General features: G+C 39.5%; 1 protein-coding gene across 4 annotated transcripts; it reads left to right on the forward strand.

Annotated features, from left to right (window-relative positions):
* Window positions 1–437: 437 nt before the first annotated feature.
* On the forward strand, window positions 438–13,301 carry pitx1 (paired-like homeodomain 1). 4 transcript variants are annotated; one of them, XM_030154995.1, is made up of 5 exons: window positions 438–588; window positions 1,935–1,989; window positions 6,917–7,066; window positions 8,387–8,589; window positions 12,027–13,301. In XM_030154995.1, exons 2-5 carry the CDS (start codon window positions 1,944–1,946, stop codon window positions 12,573–12,575), a joined length of 948 nt encoding a protein of 315 aa, XP_030010855.1. In that variant the 5' UTR covers window positions 438–588; window positions 1,935–1,943; the 3' UTR covers window positions 12,576–13,301. The 4 variants fall into 4 exon arrangements, with proteins under 4 accessions (XP_030010855.1, XP_030010858.1, XP_030010856.1 ...); XM_030154998.1 differs by lacking the exon at window positions 6,917–7,066; XM_030154996.1 differs by lacking the exons at window positions 438–588; window positions 1,935–1,989 and adding an exon at window positions 6,602–6,804.
* Window positions 13,302–22,641: the final 9,340 nt, after the last annotated feature.

Here is a 22,641-nt window from a genome sequence, read left to right on the forward strand (position 1 = left end):
TCTTAATGTGTTGTAACTTTTTGTTAATAGTCTAATTAGAATAATACGAATAATAGATACGGGCAGAGTCTCACTCATAGTAAACTGACATAATTTCCGTCTGGGTTTTGCTATTGATACCGATTTTAGAAACTGAGGATGAGGGTGAAAATACATTTCCAGATAAAAAATAAATGGCTATTGATGAGGATACGAAGTGAAGATGTTGAGGATGATCACGTGCGTTTCTTAAGATACTGATCACAAAACATGAGGAAGAAAATTAAGATGGGACACATGAATGAGGATGAAAAGGAGACAGAAGCTGCAGGACGAAGAGGAAAGATGTGCTGAGGAGGGACATTTGTGTGTTAGTGAGTGTGTGGTGGTGGTGGTGTCGCGTGACGTCACCGCGAGGCGTGCTGTTAACCGCTGGCGAAGAAAACCACGGCAGCGCCTCCAAGACGCAACCAATGCGCTGATTATCGCGGACTCGGTGTTGATGCGCAGCCGACGCTAAATTGGATTTTACTCAGCACTTTGCATGGAGAAACTCTGAGGCTTGAATCTACTGTTTTTCTGTCGTTTACCTCTGTTGGGAAGTAACTGGTGAGTAAACACCACGAGTATGTAAGTTCGGTGAATTTTAGCGGGAGGAATTGGGAAGTAGTTCTTGGGTTTTTTAACTTCAGATCCATACTGTACAGTGTGAGAAGTCTCAAGTATAAAATGAAATGTTGGTGAGGGATGACTCAAATGAGGTAGGGCATGGGGGGAGGCTTTGGAGGAGGGGTCACAGAGGATGTAGTGTCCCTGACAGGCCGAGAGTGAGTGGGTTTCTCGAATTTTACCAGCAGAGGTTTGAGCGAAAAACAGTCACTGATGTTCGGAGAGGTTCGACAGTAGGCATCTTTCCCATTTTTGTGTTGTATGTCTAATCTGTTTACGCTTCATTTCATCTTCAGTCTAACTTGCTCAAATCTCTGACTGACGCCTCAAATGAGCCAAATGAAAATAACATGTGCGCGCATTAGGAAGCGTGTGAACACAGAGACAAGAGGGGAGCAGAGAGGAGATTTACTGTGGACATAGAAATAGAAGCAGTAAAGGGATTCCTACTGATAAGAGGGGCTGTGTGTGTGTGTGTGTGTGTGTGTGTGTGTGTGTGTGTGTGTGTGTGTGTGTGTGTGTGTGTGTGTGTGTGTGTGTGTGAATCTTTGTGAGAACCACTTTGAATTTCTTAGTTAAGACACTCAGTTTCGGCCGGACCTCACCTTCACGTGGACCTTCAAAGGTGTGTGTCGGTTTAAACATGGGTACAAACAGGAGTCTGTCTGTGTGTGTGTGTGTGTGTGTGTGTGTGTGTGTGTGTGTGTGTGTGTGTGTGTGTGTGCGTGGCGCGTTTTAAATACGACAAAAGTGTTTGACAACTTTTCAAGATGGTATTTCTCATATCGTTAGCCTCATAGTATAATTGCCCAGGTCATATTTTTGGGCAAATTGTGATATCTGCGTAACTTTACTTTCCTGACACTGTTGATTCATTTTATGCAGGGTATATATCTTCTATTTGGCCAAAAATATGACTTCGGCAGTTATTCTATGATGCTAACGATATTTGTTCAATAGTTTCATTGCATTTTGACATTTTCATAATGCCTTGCATATGAAGTCCAATATCCCCTTTATAGTAGGCCTAATTCAACTATAATAAAAAAAAAAAAAACGTGACTTTAAAAAACTATAAAACATAAACGTTGGGGAAAAGATGCATGACGTGTTGAATAGAAATACTAACTACACAAAATGTGACACTACATGATGGGTATTATCTGTATCTTAACTTAAATCACATCTCTTAATTCTGGGTTTATTTAGCTACCAAGGAGAAAATTCCTGCATTTATTTCTCCTTCTAAAATATAACCATGTCACTAATTTTCTTGTGATTTTCAGAGAACTGGAATGGAACTGAATCTGTCGAAGAATGTGATTTCTTGCGGGGACCCAGGTACGATATCTCCCCTCAAGTAAAACTACCAAATACATTCAAGAGTTTATAACAGTCTGGCATTCATTAACAAAACAAGAAAGCCCAATGTAAAGCAAATGGACACGTCACTTCAGAGAAAAGACTTAACTGATGCGGTCGGTCGGACACAAGGTCAGGACTTGTTATCGCTGCCAGAGCGCACAGTCGGAGTGTTTTTGTGGCGAATCATCTGCTTAATAGATAGCCTATGTGTTACATTAATGGACGATGTAGAACATTTTAAGTGGCGGAAATACCACTCGGATGCAAATATAATCAAATGTACTAAAAGACTTAACCAGACTTACAATATATTCAACAATATGTCATGTAGCTAATTACACCACCAACTGTACTCACAGGCTGGAGTTTTATTTTGAGCACTACTTTTATTTGTATTCATTTTTAAATCATTTTTTCATTGAAAAAGAGGGCATTTATTTACAATAAGAACTTATGGCCAGAATTGAAATATTTAGCCATACGTAATTCGAGTTCCGTTGCCAGAATCTGACCACACAAAAAACCGAGCCATGCGTAAATGTCTCTGAATAAAAAATAAATGAGGCAGAAACTGACTTAAGTTTTTTTTTTTGTTTTTTTTTTTTTTGTTTGTTTTTTTAATTAAACTAGTCTGATCAAGAAAAAAACTACTTCTAAACTCATAAAATTCAAGACATAAAATTTTAATTATAAACCTATTTTCCTTGCTGAGCAGCTTTTCATCCTGGTTGAGGATTTTCTAGCAAAATGGACCCACATTACAGTTTCTGTGGAATCTATACGCTAATTATGCTTTATTACTCTTTAGGAGTGTATGATTCATGGTTTTCCACAGATATCGCTAAGAAAAACACATTTTGTCACCATGAAAACGAACCCGACCTTAACTCAAAATTAACCTATCAGTCGTTTCATTTTTATTTATTAATTCTATATTTAATTGCTGCTGGTTTGTGTAGACACAGAACGTTTTATGTTTGTTGAGCCGAAATGCTTAAATGCAAACGAGGAAGTTAACTTAATGGGCGGAATACAAAGTGATGACTCTTATTTTTGTTGTTTTTTTCCCTTTGTGATAGTAATTAAGCTTGTTTTATTTACACATGCATCCCCTCTGTCAGCTTGTTTGTTGGTTGTCAGGCGCCAGGTCAAACAGGCCTTGGACCAGAGCGGGGAAACCATCACCAAGGCAATAATGTCATCAGCTCTGTCCTTCTCCAGTTACCCACAGTGTCCAGTTACAGCCCCACTCTGCTGTCCTGCCTGTGAATCTGCTCGCCACCTTTAATTTTCTGTATACCCTGTGTGTATGTTTTGGCCACGTGGTTATCTTTGCTCTGCTTGTCATAGGGGAAAACCTACACTAGGTAGGATTATATGAGTGTGTACGCTTGGTGCATGATTAATGGCCTTCGTAGAGTTTATTTTCACTTCTTGTAGGAAAAATATGAGTATTTGCACTACCACCGGCCTTTAACCTGTCCTGCCGGATAGAAAGGCTTTTTAACTCATCCATCACACGCTAGTGCCCTCCGGAGCAAAGGAGGAGCGGGGTGCAGGCAGGGATACGCGCAGAGAAGGCTGGATATTTAGATTAGCTCCATTTATCAGCCTGTAATATCTACTCAAAGGGCAGGGAACGGTAGAGCCACCGGAAGTACTCCTGCGTTGAAAATCTGGACTGTAAATCCTGTAATATTCCTTCAGGGACACACAAGGTCAAATTTTTCAATGTAATGTTGTTGTTGTTGTTTGTTTTTTTTTTTTGTTTTTGTTTTTGTTTTGTTTTTTTGTTTTGTTTTGTTTTTTACTACTACCGTAGTGTTGCTGTAATAGTCTCAAATATGACAAACGTGGGCCCTTTTTGTCCTCAGCTGGAATATCCATACAAGTTAATATCCACATAATCTACATAGTAAATACCACCTGCTGATCAGTTCACTCAGGTCACTTTGTTACAACATGCATCAGCTCTGGTACCTGCTGCTTGGGTCATCCTCAAAAATGAGCTATTCTGTTCTCAGTATCTCCTTAAAAGTATCCCCCCTCACACTTAAATCTGCAGCTCTGAAAGGGAATGACTAAATACGGCTTATGGTTTCCTGCCCAAGGCCTCTTTTAGAGATTATTACAGTACTCCCATTGTCCTCAGTGGGCCGCTGTAGCTGGATAATCTTAGTAAGAATGTCATTTTGCTTTCAAAAACGACCAAAATGTAATCTGCAAGTACTCTGAACCGGTGTAAATAATTAATGTCAGACCTCAATGTGTAGAAATATAATCCCGGGCCTTTGTACCCCCCCACCCCCAACCCCTCTGATTATGTAGAGAGAGAGGCTGGACAAATAAGAAGCGGAAAAAAAGACGAAAAAAGAAGACAAGTGATTGCTGAGAGCTTGCACAATTGTGTTTTAAAGGGGCCTTCGGGGGAGTTTTCCGGTCGGACGGGGATCCCGTGTCAAAAGTCGCTGTCATCACAATGGTCCCAAAAATGCTCGAGATTGGCGCCGCGGACAGTCTATCTAAATCCGACAATGAGGCCTCAACTTGTGCCACAGGCCGAGCAACAACATATCAGTTTGGCTGATGTTAAAATGCAGAGCAAAAGGACTCAAACTTGAAATTAATCTAGAAATAGTCATTTGCATATTGGCCATTTATTCATCAAGCCGCAATGTTCTTCGGCTGTATATCCGCGCCATTACGCATGAGTACTAAACAGACTAAAACATTACTTCTAAACGCGTAATTTATTCATTTTGGGGCCATGTGCGGATTCTCAGTTTGTTTTTTACGGGGATAACTTGTTTTAAATTAAAAAGAGCACATTTTATTTAGGAAACAATAGCCTACGCTAATTACCAAATATCCAGCATTCTGGCACAACGTGTTGCTTTTCTTTTTGAGGATGTTTAAACAACGTGGTCCTGTGTTGCGCATATTCAGGTATATCTACATATGCCAATTATACTAAACAGAAAGCTCCATTTTTCCAACCGTGCGCGTAGGCCTCACCATACAGGCTATAAGCGGAACACAAAACACATAGGCTCCTATTACTGCTCTTTGATTATGATAAAAAACAAGCACAATCCGGCGTCTAAGGTCTTCTAAAACCTCGAAGTGTTATAGTCTGCTGCAGGTATTAACGGCAGGCATTCAACACAGTCTGGGATCTGCCAGTCAACATCTGGACGTGCCTCTAGTTCTTGTGCACAGAGCGTCTCTTGTGTTTAGAGGGATCATACAGTTCACTTTAACTACGTGGTGGTGCAATGCGAGCGACGCGTGTGCTTGTCAAAGATGACACATTACAATCCCAACCAGCAAACACTGTGAAATAAAAAGTTTTTTTATTTTTAAGGTTTAGACCTGTGTCTATTTTTTTGTAGATTGGATTTGAATTATAAGTATTATATGTTTATTCTCCAAAGTGGTTAAAAAAATGATGATAATAATAATAAAAATTGCAATTTGATCTAAAAGTCACCAGTCACTGTCCTTAATGCGTTATCGTCAGAAAGATAGTATTTAAATGTGTCACTGTGGTGGCTGGTGGTATGTTCAGGTTATGTGGAATCAAACCTTTGAGGCTGAGATCCAGCTGTTCAAACGAAATGGCATGTTAAATGTTTGAGTTTAGAACTTTTTTAAAAATAAATGTTTGATTACATAGTGGTGGCTGTTCAGGGAGAGTGCAAGGCAGACAGGTCTCCTGCTGTCAACAGATAATTCGCTGACTTATTTTGGTTGAAAACAGCCAAGCGTTGGCCCTGCTACAGCAATCACTATCCAGCTAAAAAAAAAAAAAAAAAAAAAAAAAACAAACAAACAAAACGCAGTATGTGTTAGCTAATTAAAGCTCTTTATCTGCATGGCTTTCATTAGCGCCGATTGTTTATTTGCCAGAGTAAAAGAATCAGCGCGCTAATAGATAAATAAATACATACATACATACATACATACATACATACATACATACATACATACATGCAAACATGCATACATACATAAAACACTCAGCTGTTCAGTTTGTCATTCACTCACGCAATAATCTTAATATCACACACTGGTGGGGAAATTAGGCAGGCCCGTGTTGAATGGCAAATGTTTATTCAGCTCAGTACATATCCGAGATATACATTGTGTGGGAGTGCGTGTGTGTATAAGCGCACCCAGCTGCATTGCACTGGACACATTTCAAACATGCCTGTATGAATAAAAGGACCATTTTACTCCCAACGCGCAAAGCAGTGCGTAGCGCGCTCACCACAAATAGAAAAGTAAAACAACACTGCAAAAAATGCCCATCTTTCCCATCGATTCAGATCTTTTAACGTGTTTGCTGTGAACACCTGCGGATAGACCGTCATTTCTAAGAAGCTGCCCGTTTTACCTGAGTTTTCGTTTTAAGACATTTGCGGATCTGTGCGCAATTCAAAGCAAATGTCTAATAAAATTGCCCTTTTTTTTGACGTCAGTCTAATGTATTCTTTTGGGTGGATTTTTTTCTAGCGGGCAGTCTTAGTGGGTGGGACTTGTTCTCGTTTTGGGGAGGATAAACACAGCAGATGGGTGGGTCTCATGGAGAATCAGAGCTTCCTCTCGGTCTCAGTGGGCAGAAGCGTTTCCCCACAGCGGATAGAAGGAGCGCGCACTCGGTTGTCACTGCTGCAGAGAGGTGAAAAGGGACCCTTGTAACATATACATTTTTACTTTACGTGTCTTTTTGTCGGAAGAAGTTATCTCTCGTGGAAATTGTCCCTGCATGGTTCGTCCTCTCATGTCGTGGTGTGTATCTTCTGGAAGCGGGTGGATCTTCCGTAGTGTAGCTGTTCTAGAAAGCTTTGTGCACCCCAGGATTCACCCCCGTTTCCTTTCTGTACGCATCCTTCTCTTCAAGGTGGGATGAATTTGGACAGAATCGCAGAGGCAGTGAGAGCGCCGCCGTCCCGCGACGTGGCCCCCGCGTTTCACTTACCGAGAACTTCGAACAACAGTCGAGAAACGTTAGAGAACTCAAGCAGCGAGTCTTCAGACACAGAGTTGGCAGGTACACAGTCCAGAATGCTTTTTAGCAACTCGATTCTTTCTTCTGAATAACAGTTTACTTGATGACCCCACAAGCATGTTAACAACAATGTGTCGCGGAGGTGTCCCCTGTCGTTAAGACAGCGGGCAAAAACAAACTTCATAATATGTTTTTGCGGGGGGAAAAAATACACAAGAGTTTGTTTTACTCTCACAACAATGTCGATTTATTTCCGTGTATCATACACAAAGTTAAATTAAAACACATCTATTAAAATCATTCGTTTTACTACAGATCTGTTACTCTTCAGCTACAAGCTTAATTATACTGGAGAACAGTCCAGTTTTGGTGCAGTTACACCCAATTTTTATGTTTATTACGCTGGCTGAACCAAACAATTGGCAGGATCCAGAGGTCTGACACAGGAGAAATGTGCAGAGCGGCCTGGCCTGCTGTCAGTAAATGCATTAAAACAAACCATAAATATTGGGGCCATCGACCAATCCAAACTAAAAGCCCGAAGATCTCTATTAACAAATCTTGGGAAAGCTTTTTGTTCAACTTTGCCACATTTTTTAGAAAAAAATACAACAATGGTTCTTTCTTCTGCTTCAGTTGTCAAACTCCATATGAGGAAGAGAGAGAGAGAGAGAGAGAGAGAGAGAGAGAGAGTGTGTGTGTGTGTGTGTGTGTGTGTGTGTGTGTGTGTGTGTGTGTGTGTGTGTGTGTGTGTGTGTGTGTGTGTGTGTGGCAATCATGCCACTTCTTGTTATGACAAAGACGATATTATTTAAGGGGCATAAATTTAAAAAAAAATATGTTGTAGCTCTAAATTTAAGTTGCTTTTTATTTTTGGCAAACATTCAAGGGAGGAGTCTCTTGGAGGATTAACCTTTGCACGTGTTGACCCTTCAGTTTAATGAGGCAATCTTGTAGGACACGAATACAAGTTAGATGTGGGGAGATAAGAGTGGGTAGTAACTTGTAAAAAAGAGCATATGTAAATGTAAACCGGAGCAGACTTAAGGGTGTGTTTAAACAGAATTATGCTGATCTTTATTGCATATTTGTAAATTGTTTTTGTTTCATCTTTCACATTTACTATGTGAATTATTTTATTAAGGACTGAAGAACTAGACTTTTTTTATTTAAATCCCTGCTCATTAGACACCAACAAATGTGGTTGTTTTTCTTTTTCATGTCGTTTGTAATTCCAATGTCATACTTTTTGTCCATTTGTCGCAAGCAGAACTTGTTATATTCAAGACTGTTATACATTTGCATACTATCCAAAATATCCTGAAGCCGAATATTAATTCGTCATGGTTTTGTTACTGGCAGAAAAGGAGAGGAGTGCTGAACACAGGAGCGATGACGGGAACACGGACGACCCGAAAAAGAAGAAGCAGCGGCGGCAGCGGACTCACTTCACCAGCCAGCAGCTACAGGAGCTGGAAGCCACTTTCCAGAGGAACCGGTACCCGGATATGAGCACCAGAGAGGAGATCGCCGTGTGGACCAACTTGACTGAAGCTAGGGTCCGGGTAAGAGGCCCAAAAGGCTGTGCGTAAAGTGTGCGTAATGCGTGCGTAAAGTCAATTAATCAAATAAACTGGCGCGTTCTTTGTAGTTTTGAGTTAGGCTACGTCCGATGAATTTGAAATAACTACAAAATAAAGTAGATAAATACACACTAAAAACCAAATGTCTGTAAAATGTTTCAGAATAAAACGAGAAGAACGATTGAAAAATTAGTTATTTTTATTTTTTTAAATAAACCCACAAAACATGCTTCATGCATCATGGAAACTAAAAATGGGATTGTCGAAATTTTCGGAAGAATACTACGGTTTACATTTAGTAAAATCACTTACACCAAGGACATAGACACACCGACTGCTTCTCCCACGTTTGAGGTTTCGTCTCGGGATAAAGAACATACTTCATGTTCGGAAGCCTGTAAAGACAGCATATGTGGCATTGAAGTTTCTTTCTACTATATGCAAAGCGGTTTAAGTCTCGTCCCGTGTTCTTACTGAATCAGAAAGTGGAAATCCAACCTTTTAACTGCTCAATGTAAATTACCGCGGCGACTTTAAACGGCAAGAAACCAAATCTCTGATATAAATTCAGTCAAGTTGTAAAATAATGCGTTGACAAAGTACTGGGAGATTTTCAAAACTGTAATGTTAACAGATATTAAGGTGCAGTCATCCCTGACTGTCAGCCATAAAGCACCCAAAGTATGATATACAAAAGAAGACTCTTAAAATACGTGTGCAATTCTCCGACCCTAACGGACTGACTTAAAACATGTTTGTGTGCACATACTGAATGCCATTCTGAAAACTGAACAGCCATGTACTCTGTCATGTGGGTGTTTGTCTGTTGGAAATGACACAACCTCTTTAAGGATGTATTCCTGCTGCAAATGGAGCCAATGGAGGATTTGTATGTGGATGACATCACTCAAGTCGGGGCCCTTATTTCTCCCCGTCGAGACTGTTAATGCCGCCAAAACCACCTGGAATAGAACGGAGCTAAGGAACAGCGAGGGTGGTAAAATATCAGTCCAGCCATTGGAATCATTAAAAGTAGAAAACTTCTGAGATTTATTAATTTATATTTAAGTACTCGAAATGAAAAGTTAACAGGTATTGTGCAGCCTCCCCTATTGTTGAATGCGAATGAAATGTACGTAAACTCAAAACCCTGCAGTTGGTTTTAATTTACAGCAACTGGCGCCTGGCGGTCCGTCCTTGCAAAATCCACCGTCTCACGTTGCATAAAAATCCATACAGCTATTTAAAGTGCGGAGAATGGGCAAAAAGGCCTTAGAACAAGTTCAGAGTGTTGTTTTCTTTTATTTTCTTGAGCCAAGTGGAGCGTTACAACTAAAACGGTGTAGCCTTTTATTTTTGGTGGAATGAAAAGAAAACATCGTGACGGCCATAGAGTGAGTGAATATGACTCAAAGCGGCGTGAAGATTTCAGATTAGACTTTCACCAACACATCTGACACTTTGAAGTGTTTGGACTTGACCTTTTAATGGCACAAGTATTAAGTCAAGGTTGACGGAGATAACATTTACTGAATGAATGATGCACCGTCTAGTTCGTGGGATGGAATGTTTCCTACTATTTCTTTAATTATGCGTAATTCAAGTTTTCCTTGTTAGCGTGGTTTTAAAGCTGAAGTATATATTTTGCAGTCTCAGTAAAGCTGTGCTACTGCTGCTGCGAAACACAGCCTCGATGTTTCCTCTGCAGCTCTGTCACATCGCTCATGACTGTGTACAATTTTTCCGCAGCAGCCTGTTGTGTGTAGCGCTAAAAAAAATAGCCTGTGCGACTCCGGGCTGATGATACCACTTGTAAATTGTTACTGCTGTGAATTAAAAATGACTCGCAGAGTGCCGACTAACCAATATTTTCTGAGCTTTTGATAAGGCGTGAGGATTTCCAGAGGCGGGTTTCTGAGTCATTTTCAGCCATCCTTCGCTCGTCTTTGAATCATTTTGTAAACTCTGGTTGGTAGTTTTATTTTTGGGGCACCGTGACGCATATCTCATACACGCAAGCCAATGGATAAATTACCAGTATGCGGCACAAAATGTTGTTTAATTGTTAAAATTATGAAAATAATTTGTATTTGGTCATATGAGCAGAAATTACCCAATTACCTATGACAATTATTTATTCACTTATTAATGTTCCATTTAAATGAAATCATTTATTAACTAGATTAATAAGAAATAATTCGTGCAATTCATTTAGTTGTGCACCCACGTACTCTAGTTTAGGAGAAAGTAAAGTGTAAAAATGTAATTTTATTTTATTTGCAACACTCTAAATAGTAGAAGTTTATCAAAATATACCACATTTTCAACGTTCAACATATTTTTGTTTACTGGAAGCCAATCAGATTGTAAAGCTCCTCAAGTATTGTCCAAATAAACATGTTTGAAAAAATACAAACACAAAAACAAAACATCAGCATCAGATCTTTTTTTTTAATATTCTGGTTTAGATTTGGTTTGCGATCACACTATGGAGATTAAATTTTCCTGATGACAGTAAACGAAAACTAAACTGCGGATTACACAGCAGCTCTTGTTCATATCTGAGGCGAAAATCTGAAATTTGGGAAGTTTAATAAAGTATTCAGAAAAGCGATTTAAGTGCAGCACAATCTTTCTTTTTAACACAGAAAGATATGTTTGATTTGTAAATTAATAACTGAAGTTACAAACTAAATCACTGTCAACGAGGAGCATATTTTTACCCGCGCCCACACATCCCACGCATTCAGGGCTTGAAAACTCTAAAGACGAGAGTATTATATTTCATAGGCATATTCTGTATTTTAAGGGGCCAGAAGATGGACTATAAATAACTGTATAATTATTGAGCTAGATTTAATTAAAGGAGCAACTCAGCCCCTGGGTTTTTCTGAATAATATGTAGGCAAGTATGTTTATTCAACAGTTTGGTATCTAACATTAACAATATTGAGATTCAGAATCAGATTAAATTCCTTTCTTTACATTAATCAAAATAAGATGTTAAAGCTGATTTCAGCATAAGAAAATGTGACTTCAAAAACGAACAAATTGAATTTTTTTTTTTTTTTTTTTTTTTTTTTTTTAGCGACTTTTACTTTAAGGCAGTACATTGTGTATTTAGGCCTACTCTTCAACGGAGGGAGGAGCAGCGTTTTATGCCAACAGGATCAGGAATCGGACATTAACCTACATACAGATGTTTGAGATGAACACATTTTCATATTGCATCTATTTGTACTTTTTTTTTTTTTTTTTAAATTTGTGAAAGTGACGCTATTTAGTGGAAGACAAATAATCCCTTTTGGATTGTTTGAAATTTAGATGTGATATTTTGCTGATGCCACGGGTGCACCTCCTCTCCACCACGCATCTGTTATTAAAGCCCACATTCCTGACCATGCGTGTGTCTCCTCCAGGTGTGGTTCAAAAACCGTCGGGCCAAGTGGAGGAAGCGGGAGCGGAACCAGCAGATGGACCTATGCAAAAACAGCTACCTGCCGCAGTTCAGTGGCCTCATGCAACCCTACGATGACATGTACCCGGCGTACACCTACAACAACTGGACCAACAAAGGCCTGACCCCAGCGCCGCTCTCCACCAAAAACTTCACCTTCTTCAACTCCATGAGCCCGCTCACCTCACAGTCCATGTTCTCTGCGCCCAACTCTATCTCCTCCATGACAATGGCGTCTGGGATGGGCCACTCCGCCGTGCCGGGCATGCCCACCCCCGGCCTCAACAACATCAGCAACCTGAACGGGATCGGTACGTCCGGGATCAACTCAGCCATGTCATCGTCGGCGTGTCCGTACGGGCCTCCCGGCTCTCCGTACAGTGTTTACCGGGACACTTGTAACTCCAGCCTGGCCACCCTCAGACTCAAATCCAAACAGCATCCCACTTTTGGATACAGCGGCCTGCAGAGTCCCGGGTCGAGCCTGAATGCTTGTCAATACAACAGCTGACGGGCCAGAGCGGAAATAAAAGTAGTAATAAATATATGTGATAAACGGACAAGGTGTAAGAGCTTCTAGGCTACCTGCGGATGGAAAAAGACAACTAAACTGGATTAGTTGCAATCATTTTTTTTTTAAACAAAAAATGGATTATGCGGGTTTTATGTGTTTACCAATGAACTTGCACAGCAATTGAAATGTCCAAGTTTTTGGATTTTTTAAAAGATGAAGACGTGTTACATTGCTGCATTGTACATATAAAATGTAAATATATACAGGCTTAACATATGACACAGACAATGGGATTCTCTTTTTTCTGCTTCACTGATTTGAAGACTGCTCGACCAAAAAGAAAAACAAAGACTTGCAAATAACGAACAGAAGTACTGTCGAATATTATCACGAAACCAGACTCAATGAGATTCAGAAGAAATCTAGTCTCTAACTGTACATATTTTGTAATGTTCTTGTGTGCTATGTACCGTCTATGCAGGGTGCTTAGGGCCCGTTTCACTCCAAATGACGCCTCCCGTTCAGTGACTTCTCCTTTCAATGTTTTTCATTTTGTTTGCTGAAAAGAAAAAAAAAAAAACACGCATGTTTAACTTGAGTGCAACGTGTTTTGTACGATAATGTAAGACTTTGCCGAAGTTCATTAAGCTTAAACTGTATACAAAAAGGTAATTCTTATGTGTTTATGGTAACATGTTTGTTTGAATAAACTCCAAAAAAAGAGATGGTTATTTCAAATATGTTTTATAGAGGAGTCTAGTTTAACGAGACCAGTCGCAATGGACCAAAGAAAAATAAATAGTTTGGTTGACTAACTACCATGTATTTAGGCCATGTTTCAACCGGACTATCAAAAAAAAAAAAAAAAGAAGAAGAAGATTTTTAAGGATTTATGAACTAGTTTGTTTCAATTGCATTTCGAAATTTTTCCTTCTGTTCATGTGTTTTGCTTTTCAGCATTAAAGTGCACTTTATTTGAGAAGAAAGTCTTTACAGAGATAAAAACCCAAATGGAGTTTGGACGCATGGCCTGCAAATTTATGACCAATTTTTCAGGATTAAAATCTGAGCTGTGGCTGAACCCCGATTTAATATTACAGTATTACTGTATTTCACCAGTCGGTGTAGACGAATGCGCCGGTACCGGTTCTATATTTTTCTAATGGTGTCTAAAGGATTTCTCACTTTTTTTTTTCATTATTTATTGATTACACAAACCGAATCCTAGATTTTTTTAGGCTGAGGTTTGGCATTATCCCGCACCTTCTGCGCCCACCTATCGACCCCCATGAAAATATCGTGGTTCGGAGTGCGTCAGCGTCAAATAATTATGCCCACTGTGTGCATATGATAATTTCCAGATTTGAAATTGTTTGTGTGTGTGTGTGTGTGTGTGTGTGTGTGTGTGTGTGTGTGTGTGTGTGTGTGTGTGTATTTATTTGACACACAGGAAGCAAGAAAAACTTCTCTGGACTCCGCGAAACACCTCTAGAAATAACGGGTTATTCCATCTTTAGCGGCTATCCTGAGCCTGTCAAAGTGCAAACAAAATGAATTCAATTAATAGCCTACCATATCGCGTTTTCTGACACCTGCAGAAATCTCCATATCTATATTACTCACCATTAGGCTGATATTAGCGCGGACCGTGTGCTCAGCTGATAGCGCTCTGTGCAGGGAGGATGTGGGGATTAGAGTAAACACCTGAATAAACCATCCAATGTAAAACAGTCATTCACTGTCCAATAAAACCTGCAATTTCTTCTGAAATACAGACTGGTGTGGCGAAGTTATACTACAAGTCAATAATATCCTGGTAATTGTCAAATGTAAATTCCCGTCAGTGGGCGAAAAATACTGACGTTTATTTGGACTTTTACAACTTTATATTCACTAATCGCGTTGGTATGGTGTATGTTTTCACTCCTCTATGTCTTAGACCACATTTCTCCTGTAATCTCACAACAATATCTTATATTTTATCAACTCGCAGGGTTGGGGAACTTTGCAACTTCATGAAAAAGCCACTTTAAAGGGAATATAGTAGAATAGAATATAGTATATCTATTTCATAAATAGTAGTTTCAATTACTAGACTATAATTTTGTTGATACATATGTTACACAAGAGTTTAAAATAGAAAAAGTCAATTGAGTTTAGTGCAAAATATTCAACTTAAGTTTGAGGATGAAATAAGAGCAGAGGCTGGTCAAAGGTGGTTCAAATACGATAAGCAACAGTAACATATATATATGTGTGTGTGTGTGTGTGTGTGTGTGTGTGTGTGTGTGTGTGTGTGTGTGTGTGTGTGTGTGTGTAGATAGATAGATAGATAGATAGATAGATAGAGAGAGAGAGAGAGAGAGAGAGAGAGAGAGGAGAGAGAGTGTCTGTTTGCATTAGCTTGAAGACTAAACTATGGTAAAATTACATTTAATTAATGTGGTTCACTTCTCCTCAGCTTTACCTACAAAATAACCTAGTGTCATGGCCACACTACAGGCTATTTTAGCAGTTGCCTTCTTTATTTTCTTTATTTTTATTTATAATGCCTTTTTTTGGTACATTTTTACAATCAAAGATGTTTTTATTTTTATTTTTATTTTTTTTTTATGGACTTGGGACAATTATTTGCCAATAGATATACAAAAAAATATAGCCTATGTTAATATATGATATAGGCTACGGAAAATATTTTTGAAAAATGTCTTTGCATTAGCCAGCTAGGACATACGTCTTTATATGACCTTATATGGAGTGACGCTGCGTTTACAATGGCGTACTGACCTTAAATGTCTACTATCGTACACGTGTAGCCTGTAAGTGGCTTTAGTTTTTAACGTGTTGCTCTGGATGTCTCGGGTATATTGAGACTGGTGGAGATGAACCCACGGGTGCCCCGTTCACAACAAGTCACAACAGCCAAAGCAGCGTCGCGCGCGGCTTTAAATTCTTTCTAAGGGCGCACCCGCGTGCACACCAGAGGCACGTCGTCTACCGGAGGTGGGCATGCGCACTGGCTGTAATTGCAGCTGTCTTGCTCTGATTTGGGAAATGTTCGTCGAGAGCACGGAGCGCACTCAACGCTCACGGTGATTTGTAAGAAAAACAAAAGCGCGTGCTGTCGTAAATGTTGCCCATAACATTCGATTCCAGCTCGAAGGGGGACCGTGTGGGCTCGTGAACGCGCCTAATTTCAAGGGCAAAGTTCAACCCTTTACCGCAAGTAAATATTTGAACTAGTGAACTGGTAAGGACTCCACTAGTACTGAACTAATACAATAACACATAGCTTACATTACAAGAGAATATATATATGTGTATATATATATATATATATATATATATATATATATATATATATAATGGTGTTAAAATTGTTTTAACAATAATTAAATGGACGATTTATTTATATCTGATTTTGTTAGAATCATACTCTTGTGTTAGTTTCAAAATTTAACATAGGGTTTTAATTAGGGCTCTCAAAATTAACACATTAATGCAGATTAATCCATCATCATGGTTAATCTTTTGAACAAAATTTAACGCCGTTAACTCATCTGACTCTGAACGTCTCTGGCAACGCATGTCGGGCAGTTTGTCCAAGTACAGTTACCGTTGCGCATGTGGAAATGGGCAGTTGATCCGGTAGAGACAGACGGCAGAACCTAACCATAAAGATGGAAGTCCAAAAATAAACCAAAACAAGATAGAACAGTTGTTTCAAGTTGTTTTGTTTCAATTTGTTTTGTTGAAACTGTTGATGGTGTTTAATAAACACGTTAAGTGCATTTATATATTCCTTTATTTCTTAAGTCTGTTTGCTCATATAAAATGAAAAGTGATTAATATAGATTAAAAATTAATTATATTCAATCATGATTAATCAAAATTAACCCACAGCAACCCTGTGATTAATCTGATTAAAAATGTTTATCATCTGACAGCACTAGTTTTAATATATACCTCAAATAACACAAGGCATGAAATAGCCTATCTAATTAGGCTCCTTGTGCCACACACAATCTTATTTTATTTAATTTAAGTGTGATCACATAGTATTATTTTGTCCTCTGACCTTATTGAAATTTAATGTGTTAAAAAAAAAAGCTAACAAAAGTCAGCTGTAACCAAATATGCTTTAATTAAGTCTTTTTCCTGACACCTGTGATGCACACAAGTACATCTTCACTGATCACTCACATCTCTATTTATGATTATTATATTTCATTACATTCTAATAAGAAACCATTCATAAAAGGAGCAAATTTTTATTAATGATAGAACCTGAACAGAACCCTCTTCAGTTGCAGAAGATGATGTTTATAGTGCCATTAAAAAATGGGGTTACTAAAAATGTATTTGATGCCCTTTATCACCAATTTAGGCTAAGTGCAGCAATTTTTTAAAGTAACCAATCAGCACCCTTAACAATTCTTTTGTTCACTTATTTTGCAGGCTAACACAAATATTCATTGTGTTAATTACTATTATGAAGTGAGAGTAATTATTATACATTTCTGCTGTTATTGAGAGGCTTATAAGTAAATTGGCAGTAAGCCTATAGCGATACAAAAAGAGTAGTGGTCCATATACAGAAATGTATGCAAGAATGTGGTTATAATACATGGCTTTGTTTAATATTACATTTGTACTTGACTTTGTAAATGTACATACATGCTTTCCACTGGGTAGTTTTGCACAATTGCTCTCCTGATGACCACACTGGTACTCTGAGGTCATATAGACCGACCTACAGTCAGTGATGTAGCAACAAAGCTGCCCAGAGGGAAACGTGAAATGGCAGTGGCGTTAATAGATAAACCCAGAAAGCCACAGTCATCCTGCTGGTGAGCACAGCCAATCAGACCAGCTCTTGATTCTCTGGACAAATTTAACATAAATATATAACATTTCCTACTAATTTTATTTGCATACATTAGGCCTATATTACATCTCAACAATCTTTAAATCACAAAAATCTGTAATTTAATTTATTGCAATGGTCCATTTAATTTTCTCATCATATGCCTTTTACTAATGTTAATCCTACTATTTAACGACTACCTCTGGATATATCATTGGAATATAACAACATAACACAAATATATATCACTATATAATGTTAGTAGGGTGACATGGTGGTGCAGTGGATAGCACTCATGCCTAACAGCAAGAAGGTCCTGGGTTCGATTCCAACACCAGTCGACGGGGAGTGGGACCTTTCTGTATGGAGTTTGCATGTTCTCCCCGTGTCTGCGTGGGTTCTCTCCGGGTAGTCCGGCTTCCTCCCACCATCCAAAGACATGCACTGATAGGTTAATTGGTTAATCTAAATTGCCCATAGGTGTGAATGTGAGAGTGACTGTTTGTCTCTATATGTCAGCCCTGTGATGAACTGGCGACTTGTCCAGGGTGTACCCCGCCTTCGCCCCTTTGTAGCTGGGATAGGTTCCAAGCGACCCCCATGACCCTAGTGAGGATAAAGTGGGTTCAGATAATGAATGAATGATTGAATAATGTTAGTAAAGCTTTAATACATTATCTTATCCGTAAACACAACTATAATGGCAGTGCAAACCAATTACTAAATAGTTTATTATTGTTTTGATACAGAGATCCCCTAGTGGGAGAAATTACATACTGAGTTTTTACACAATAAAATGCACAAATTCAGTAAATATTTAGCCACTGTTTAGAATGATATCATCACATGTGCTAAATATGTTTATGTTGCTCACATATAAACCTAACTAGCTAGCTTTGGCATCTCAATCCATAATGGTCGTCACTGTCCAGGTCAGTAGGCGGTTTTATATAAAGACATCCTGAACTGATAGATGTTGAGCAGTCAGTGATGTTAGACATGATCCAAACACCCCAGCAGCATAGCCAACTGGGCAGAGAGAAGGTGGGGGAGAGGCTGGGAGGCTGGAAGAAAAAAGATGAAGTGAAATAAAAGTTTGTGTCCAGATCACATGGTGACAGCAGTGATAAATGACAATTAGTGCATTGACCCATGGGGATCCATGGGTTGTAGATGTGGTAATAATGAAAATAATGGATTCGATTTCTATAGCGCTTTTCAAGGCCTCCAAAGCGCTTTAAATTATTAATCCATTTTTCATTCTCTCTCACATTCACAATCTGGTGGTGGTAAACTACGTTTGTAGCCACAGCTGCCCTGGGACAGGCTCATGGAAGCGTAGCTGCCAGTCTGTGCTAAACGGCCACTCCGACCACCACCAAACATTTATACGCATTCATACACTAGTGTGAGTGACAGTGGAGGCAAGGTAGCTGCGTTGTCTCGCCCAAGAACACAACGGCACATCACTAGAAAAGAGCGAGATTTGAAACGCAAACCCTTTGGTTATTTGACAACCCGCTCTACCTCCTGAGCCATGGCCGCCCTAAATATGACCCGTGCCCATGGTACACAGTAAAAAACAGAGTGTCAATTTAACTCTTAGAGAGTTGAATTTAGCTCTGTTTCAGATAACAGTTGGTCCCACTCAAAATAAGAGTAAAATTTACTCTATGGCCAGCGTGAAATTTTCAGAGTTAATTCTTCTCAATTCAGTGAAAAAATTAACAAGGAAATGTATTAAAAATTTTAATACTGTAGTGTTTTCACACTGTTGAGAGTAATATGATTGCACTTTATAGAGCTATTTTTACTCCAAAATTAGTTTAAAAATTACTCAGTAATATGTCAATATTTATTTCTCTTCAGTGTTATTTTCTTCATCAGTTAGCCTCCTCCGCTAATATTGAAACAATGTAGAACTGCAGGGGTTCCCAAGATGGGGGTCGTGAGATGATTTTCAGCAAATTCTAGAGATAGTGCTTGAAGTGGTAATGATAATTTAGTGTTAAGCTAACAATTTAAGGGGAGAAAATTTGGGAATGCTTTTACTTGTTCTCCTTGCTTTTGATAAAAAAACAGTTTCTCTGTGACAATCAGGTAAGGCGTTGTTCTACCTACAGGTTTGACTAATGTTGTCACATGAAAAAAAAACATAAAAAGACCAATAAATGTTGTAAAACAGACACATTAAATAAACATAAACACAGCCCCCCCCTTGAACCCTTTCACATGAAATAGAACACGAGTAAAATGTCCAGTACCCACAATGCAATGTGGCCAATTGGCACTAATTATCACTCTGTAGAGTTGAATTTTACACTGCATCTGTGCAAAACTTTACACTGACTTTTAACTCTGCTGTTAGAGGTGGTTTACTCTCCATAGAGCTATAAATACTCTATTTAGGTTTAAATAGCTTGACTCTGAAATATTGACACTGCATTTTTTACTGTGTAGCGTTTATGCTGTTATGAATTCATGCGTGCTGTACCATATTTGTCCAGTAGTCACCACCAAAGCATTCTGGCCATAGCAACGGGATTGTAAGGGTATAGAGGGTATGCACGTGATGTCACCACTAGCGGAAGTCACCGCGGTTACACCCACTGAGTGGCAGAAAGAGGGAGATGAGTGGCAGCATTGGCTTCAATACTGTCTAAACTTAAGAACAATATTCAATAAAAAAAAATGGGGAAGAGCTGTTGTGCGATTGATTGCATGAACAGGTTTGAAAAGCAGTTGGAGCTATCGTTTTACAGGCACTGAAAGACAAAGAAAAGAGAGGTAGATAGATCCACAAATCCAGGAAACCAAACCTAGATTTGTGGATCCTGTTTTGTGTCAGGTAACATTAATTTATGCTGTATTTTTGGGTAAAATCAGCCCTTAAATGACTGAGTGAATGAATGTTTTGGCAAACGTTACTTCTTAGTAAAGCTCTTGGTTTTATGATCAGATCTTTCATGGTTGTTGTCTTCATTTTGTGATTATGAACCTTGTGTCATGACTCATCAGATTTGTTAATTATGTTAATGTTTAGTGTTTCATGTCTCATCTCTGGTTTTCAGTGTTTTGTCTTTGTTTCATTTTATGTTAAGTTAGAGTTTCACATTTTGTCCTGTTTTGCACTTCCTGTTTTATTTTGTACACATTTCTTCACTCTTTTTCAGACCCTGTCTTCCTCCCTTTGTGTGTTTTCCCGCCAGTGTGATTGTCTCAGCCCCACCCCTGATTGTTGTCACCTGTGTTCCCCTACCTCATGTATAAATAGTCTTGTTTCCCTTTGTCTTGTGCCAGTTCGTCTGATTCCGTCATTGTGTTTCACATCAAGCTGCCTACCAGGTTTTTCCATGTTTGTCAAATTTTATGCTTCAAGTTATCCTGTAAGAGTTTTGTTCATCATAGAGATTTGTTTGTAGTTTTTTATATCCTCCTTGTGAGCACTTTTTGTTAATCACTTTTTCATAATTAAAAAAACTTTTGTTAAACTCTTCAGTTTTTGTGAGTTGTGCATTTGAGTCCACCATTTCATGTGTCAAGGAGTTCTAACAGAACGAACTGGCCTGAAAATGGACTCAGCCGACTCAAAGACAATTCAAACCGCCCTCTCTGCACAGGGCGTCATGATTTATCAGCATGAGACACAGCTGAACTCCATCAGTCAAGGACCTTACAGAGAATCAGCAGGATTTCCAATCCATGGTCACCTCACAGGTAAACCTCCTGGCTGGGCAACTGCACCAAGTCCTCACTCACCTGAGAATTACTCCTTCTTTAACTCCACCTGCTGAGAATCCTGCTGCTGGACTGATCACAAACCCAGCTGCTCCATTGCCCCTGCATCTGGCCTCCCCGGAAAAGTTTTCAGGAGATGCAGGTGATTGTAAAACCTTTTTAGTTCAGTGTGACTTACATTTTAAACACAACCCAGCAGCTTTTGAATCAGAACAGTCCAAAGTGGCATTCATAGTATCCCATTTAACTGGCAGAGTTGTTGAATGGGCTACTAAAGAGTGGTTCAGAGACTCTGATATTTGCCAGTCACTCACAGTTTTCAAACATGTCATGAGTAAGACATTTGACCGTACCTCTCCGGGCAGAGAAGCCTCTCAAGCCCTCATGCATATTAATCGGTGCCAGCGTCAAGTAGTTGACTACGCCATAGAGTTCTGCACTGTAGCAGCAGACAGTGGATGGAGCACATGAGTTTTAATAGACTCTTTTGTAAGTGGACTTTTGGGTCCCATTAAGGATCATTTAGCACTCTTTGAGCTTCCCCAGGATCTCAAAGCCATCATAGCTGTGGCATCCCGAGTGGACAACAGGCTCCAACAGGCTCCAGAGCGGTGCTGAACGGGAGCTCCCCCTCCCAGTCACCGGGGGCACACTCAAGAAATCCAACCTCTATCGACTTCATTACTCACGTCAGCAAGTTTCCGGACAGCCAGCACCACCATGTGCACTGGAGGAACCAATGCAGCTGGGAAGGACCAGGGTTTCTCCTGAGGAAAGGTGACGCCGTCTGCAGGAGGGATGCTGTTTCTACTGCGGACAGTTGGGCCATCGACTTGCCATCTGCCTGGGAAAAGGTAGCTCACCAGCCATGAAGAGGGCACTGGTGAGTAAGTTTACCTCTGCTTTTACCCCTCGATCACTGACTAAAGTAAGACTTTCCTATAATAACCAGACTGTATCTCAGGGAGTGTTAATTGACTCTGGGGCTGACGAGAGTCTCATGGATTGGAATCGGGCCCAACAGAACTGGATTGAGACCATTTCACTGAGCCGTCCTGTTAATGCCAGAGCCTTGGATGGACAGCATTTGTTTAAAGTGACTCATTGTACTGAACCTATTCGGGTGACACTAAATAACAACCACATGCAGTTTCATGCAGTTTCATGCAGTTTCATTTGTTTCACTCAGCACAGCATCCGATAGTCTTAGGTTTTCCGTGGCAAAAAAAAACACAACCCCCACACTGATTGGCGCTTAGGCAAGATTCTGGCATGGGGAAGTCAATGTGAATATTCATGTAAGGTTAATCATGAGACACGGACTGACATCTCTGAGACTCCAATGACTGAACTCAGCTTAGACAGTGACTCTGATTACCTAGATTTATCAAGTGTACCCTCGTGCTATCATGACCTAAAAGAAGTTTTTAGCAAGACAAGAGCCATATCACTCCCCCC

Source organism: Sphaeramia orbicularis, chromosome 14 (assembly GCF_902148855.1).
Source record: "Sphaeramia orbicularis chromosome 14, fSphaOr1.1, whole genome shotgun sequence".
NCBI lineage: Eukaryota > Metazoa > Chordata > Actinopteri > Kurtiformes > Apogonidae > Sphaeramia > Sphaeramia orbicularis.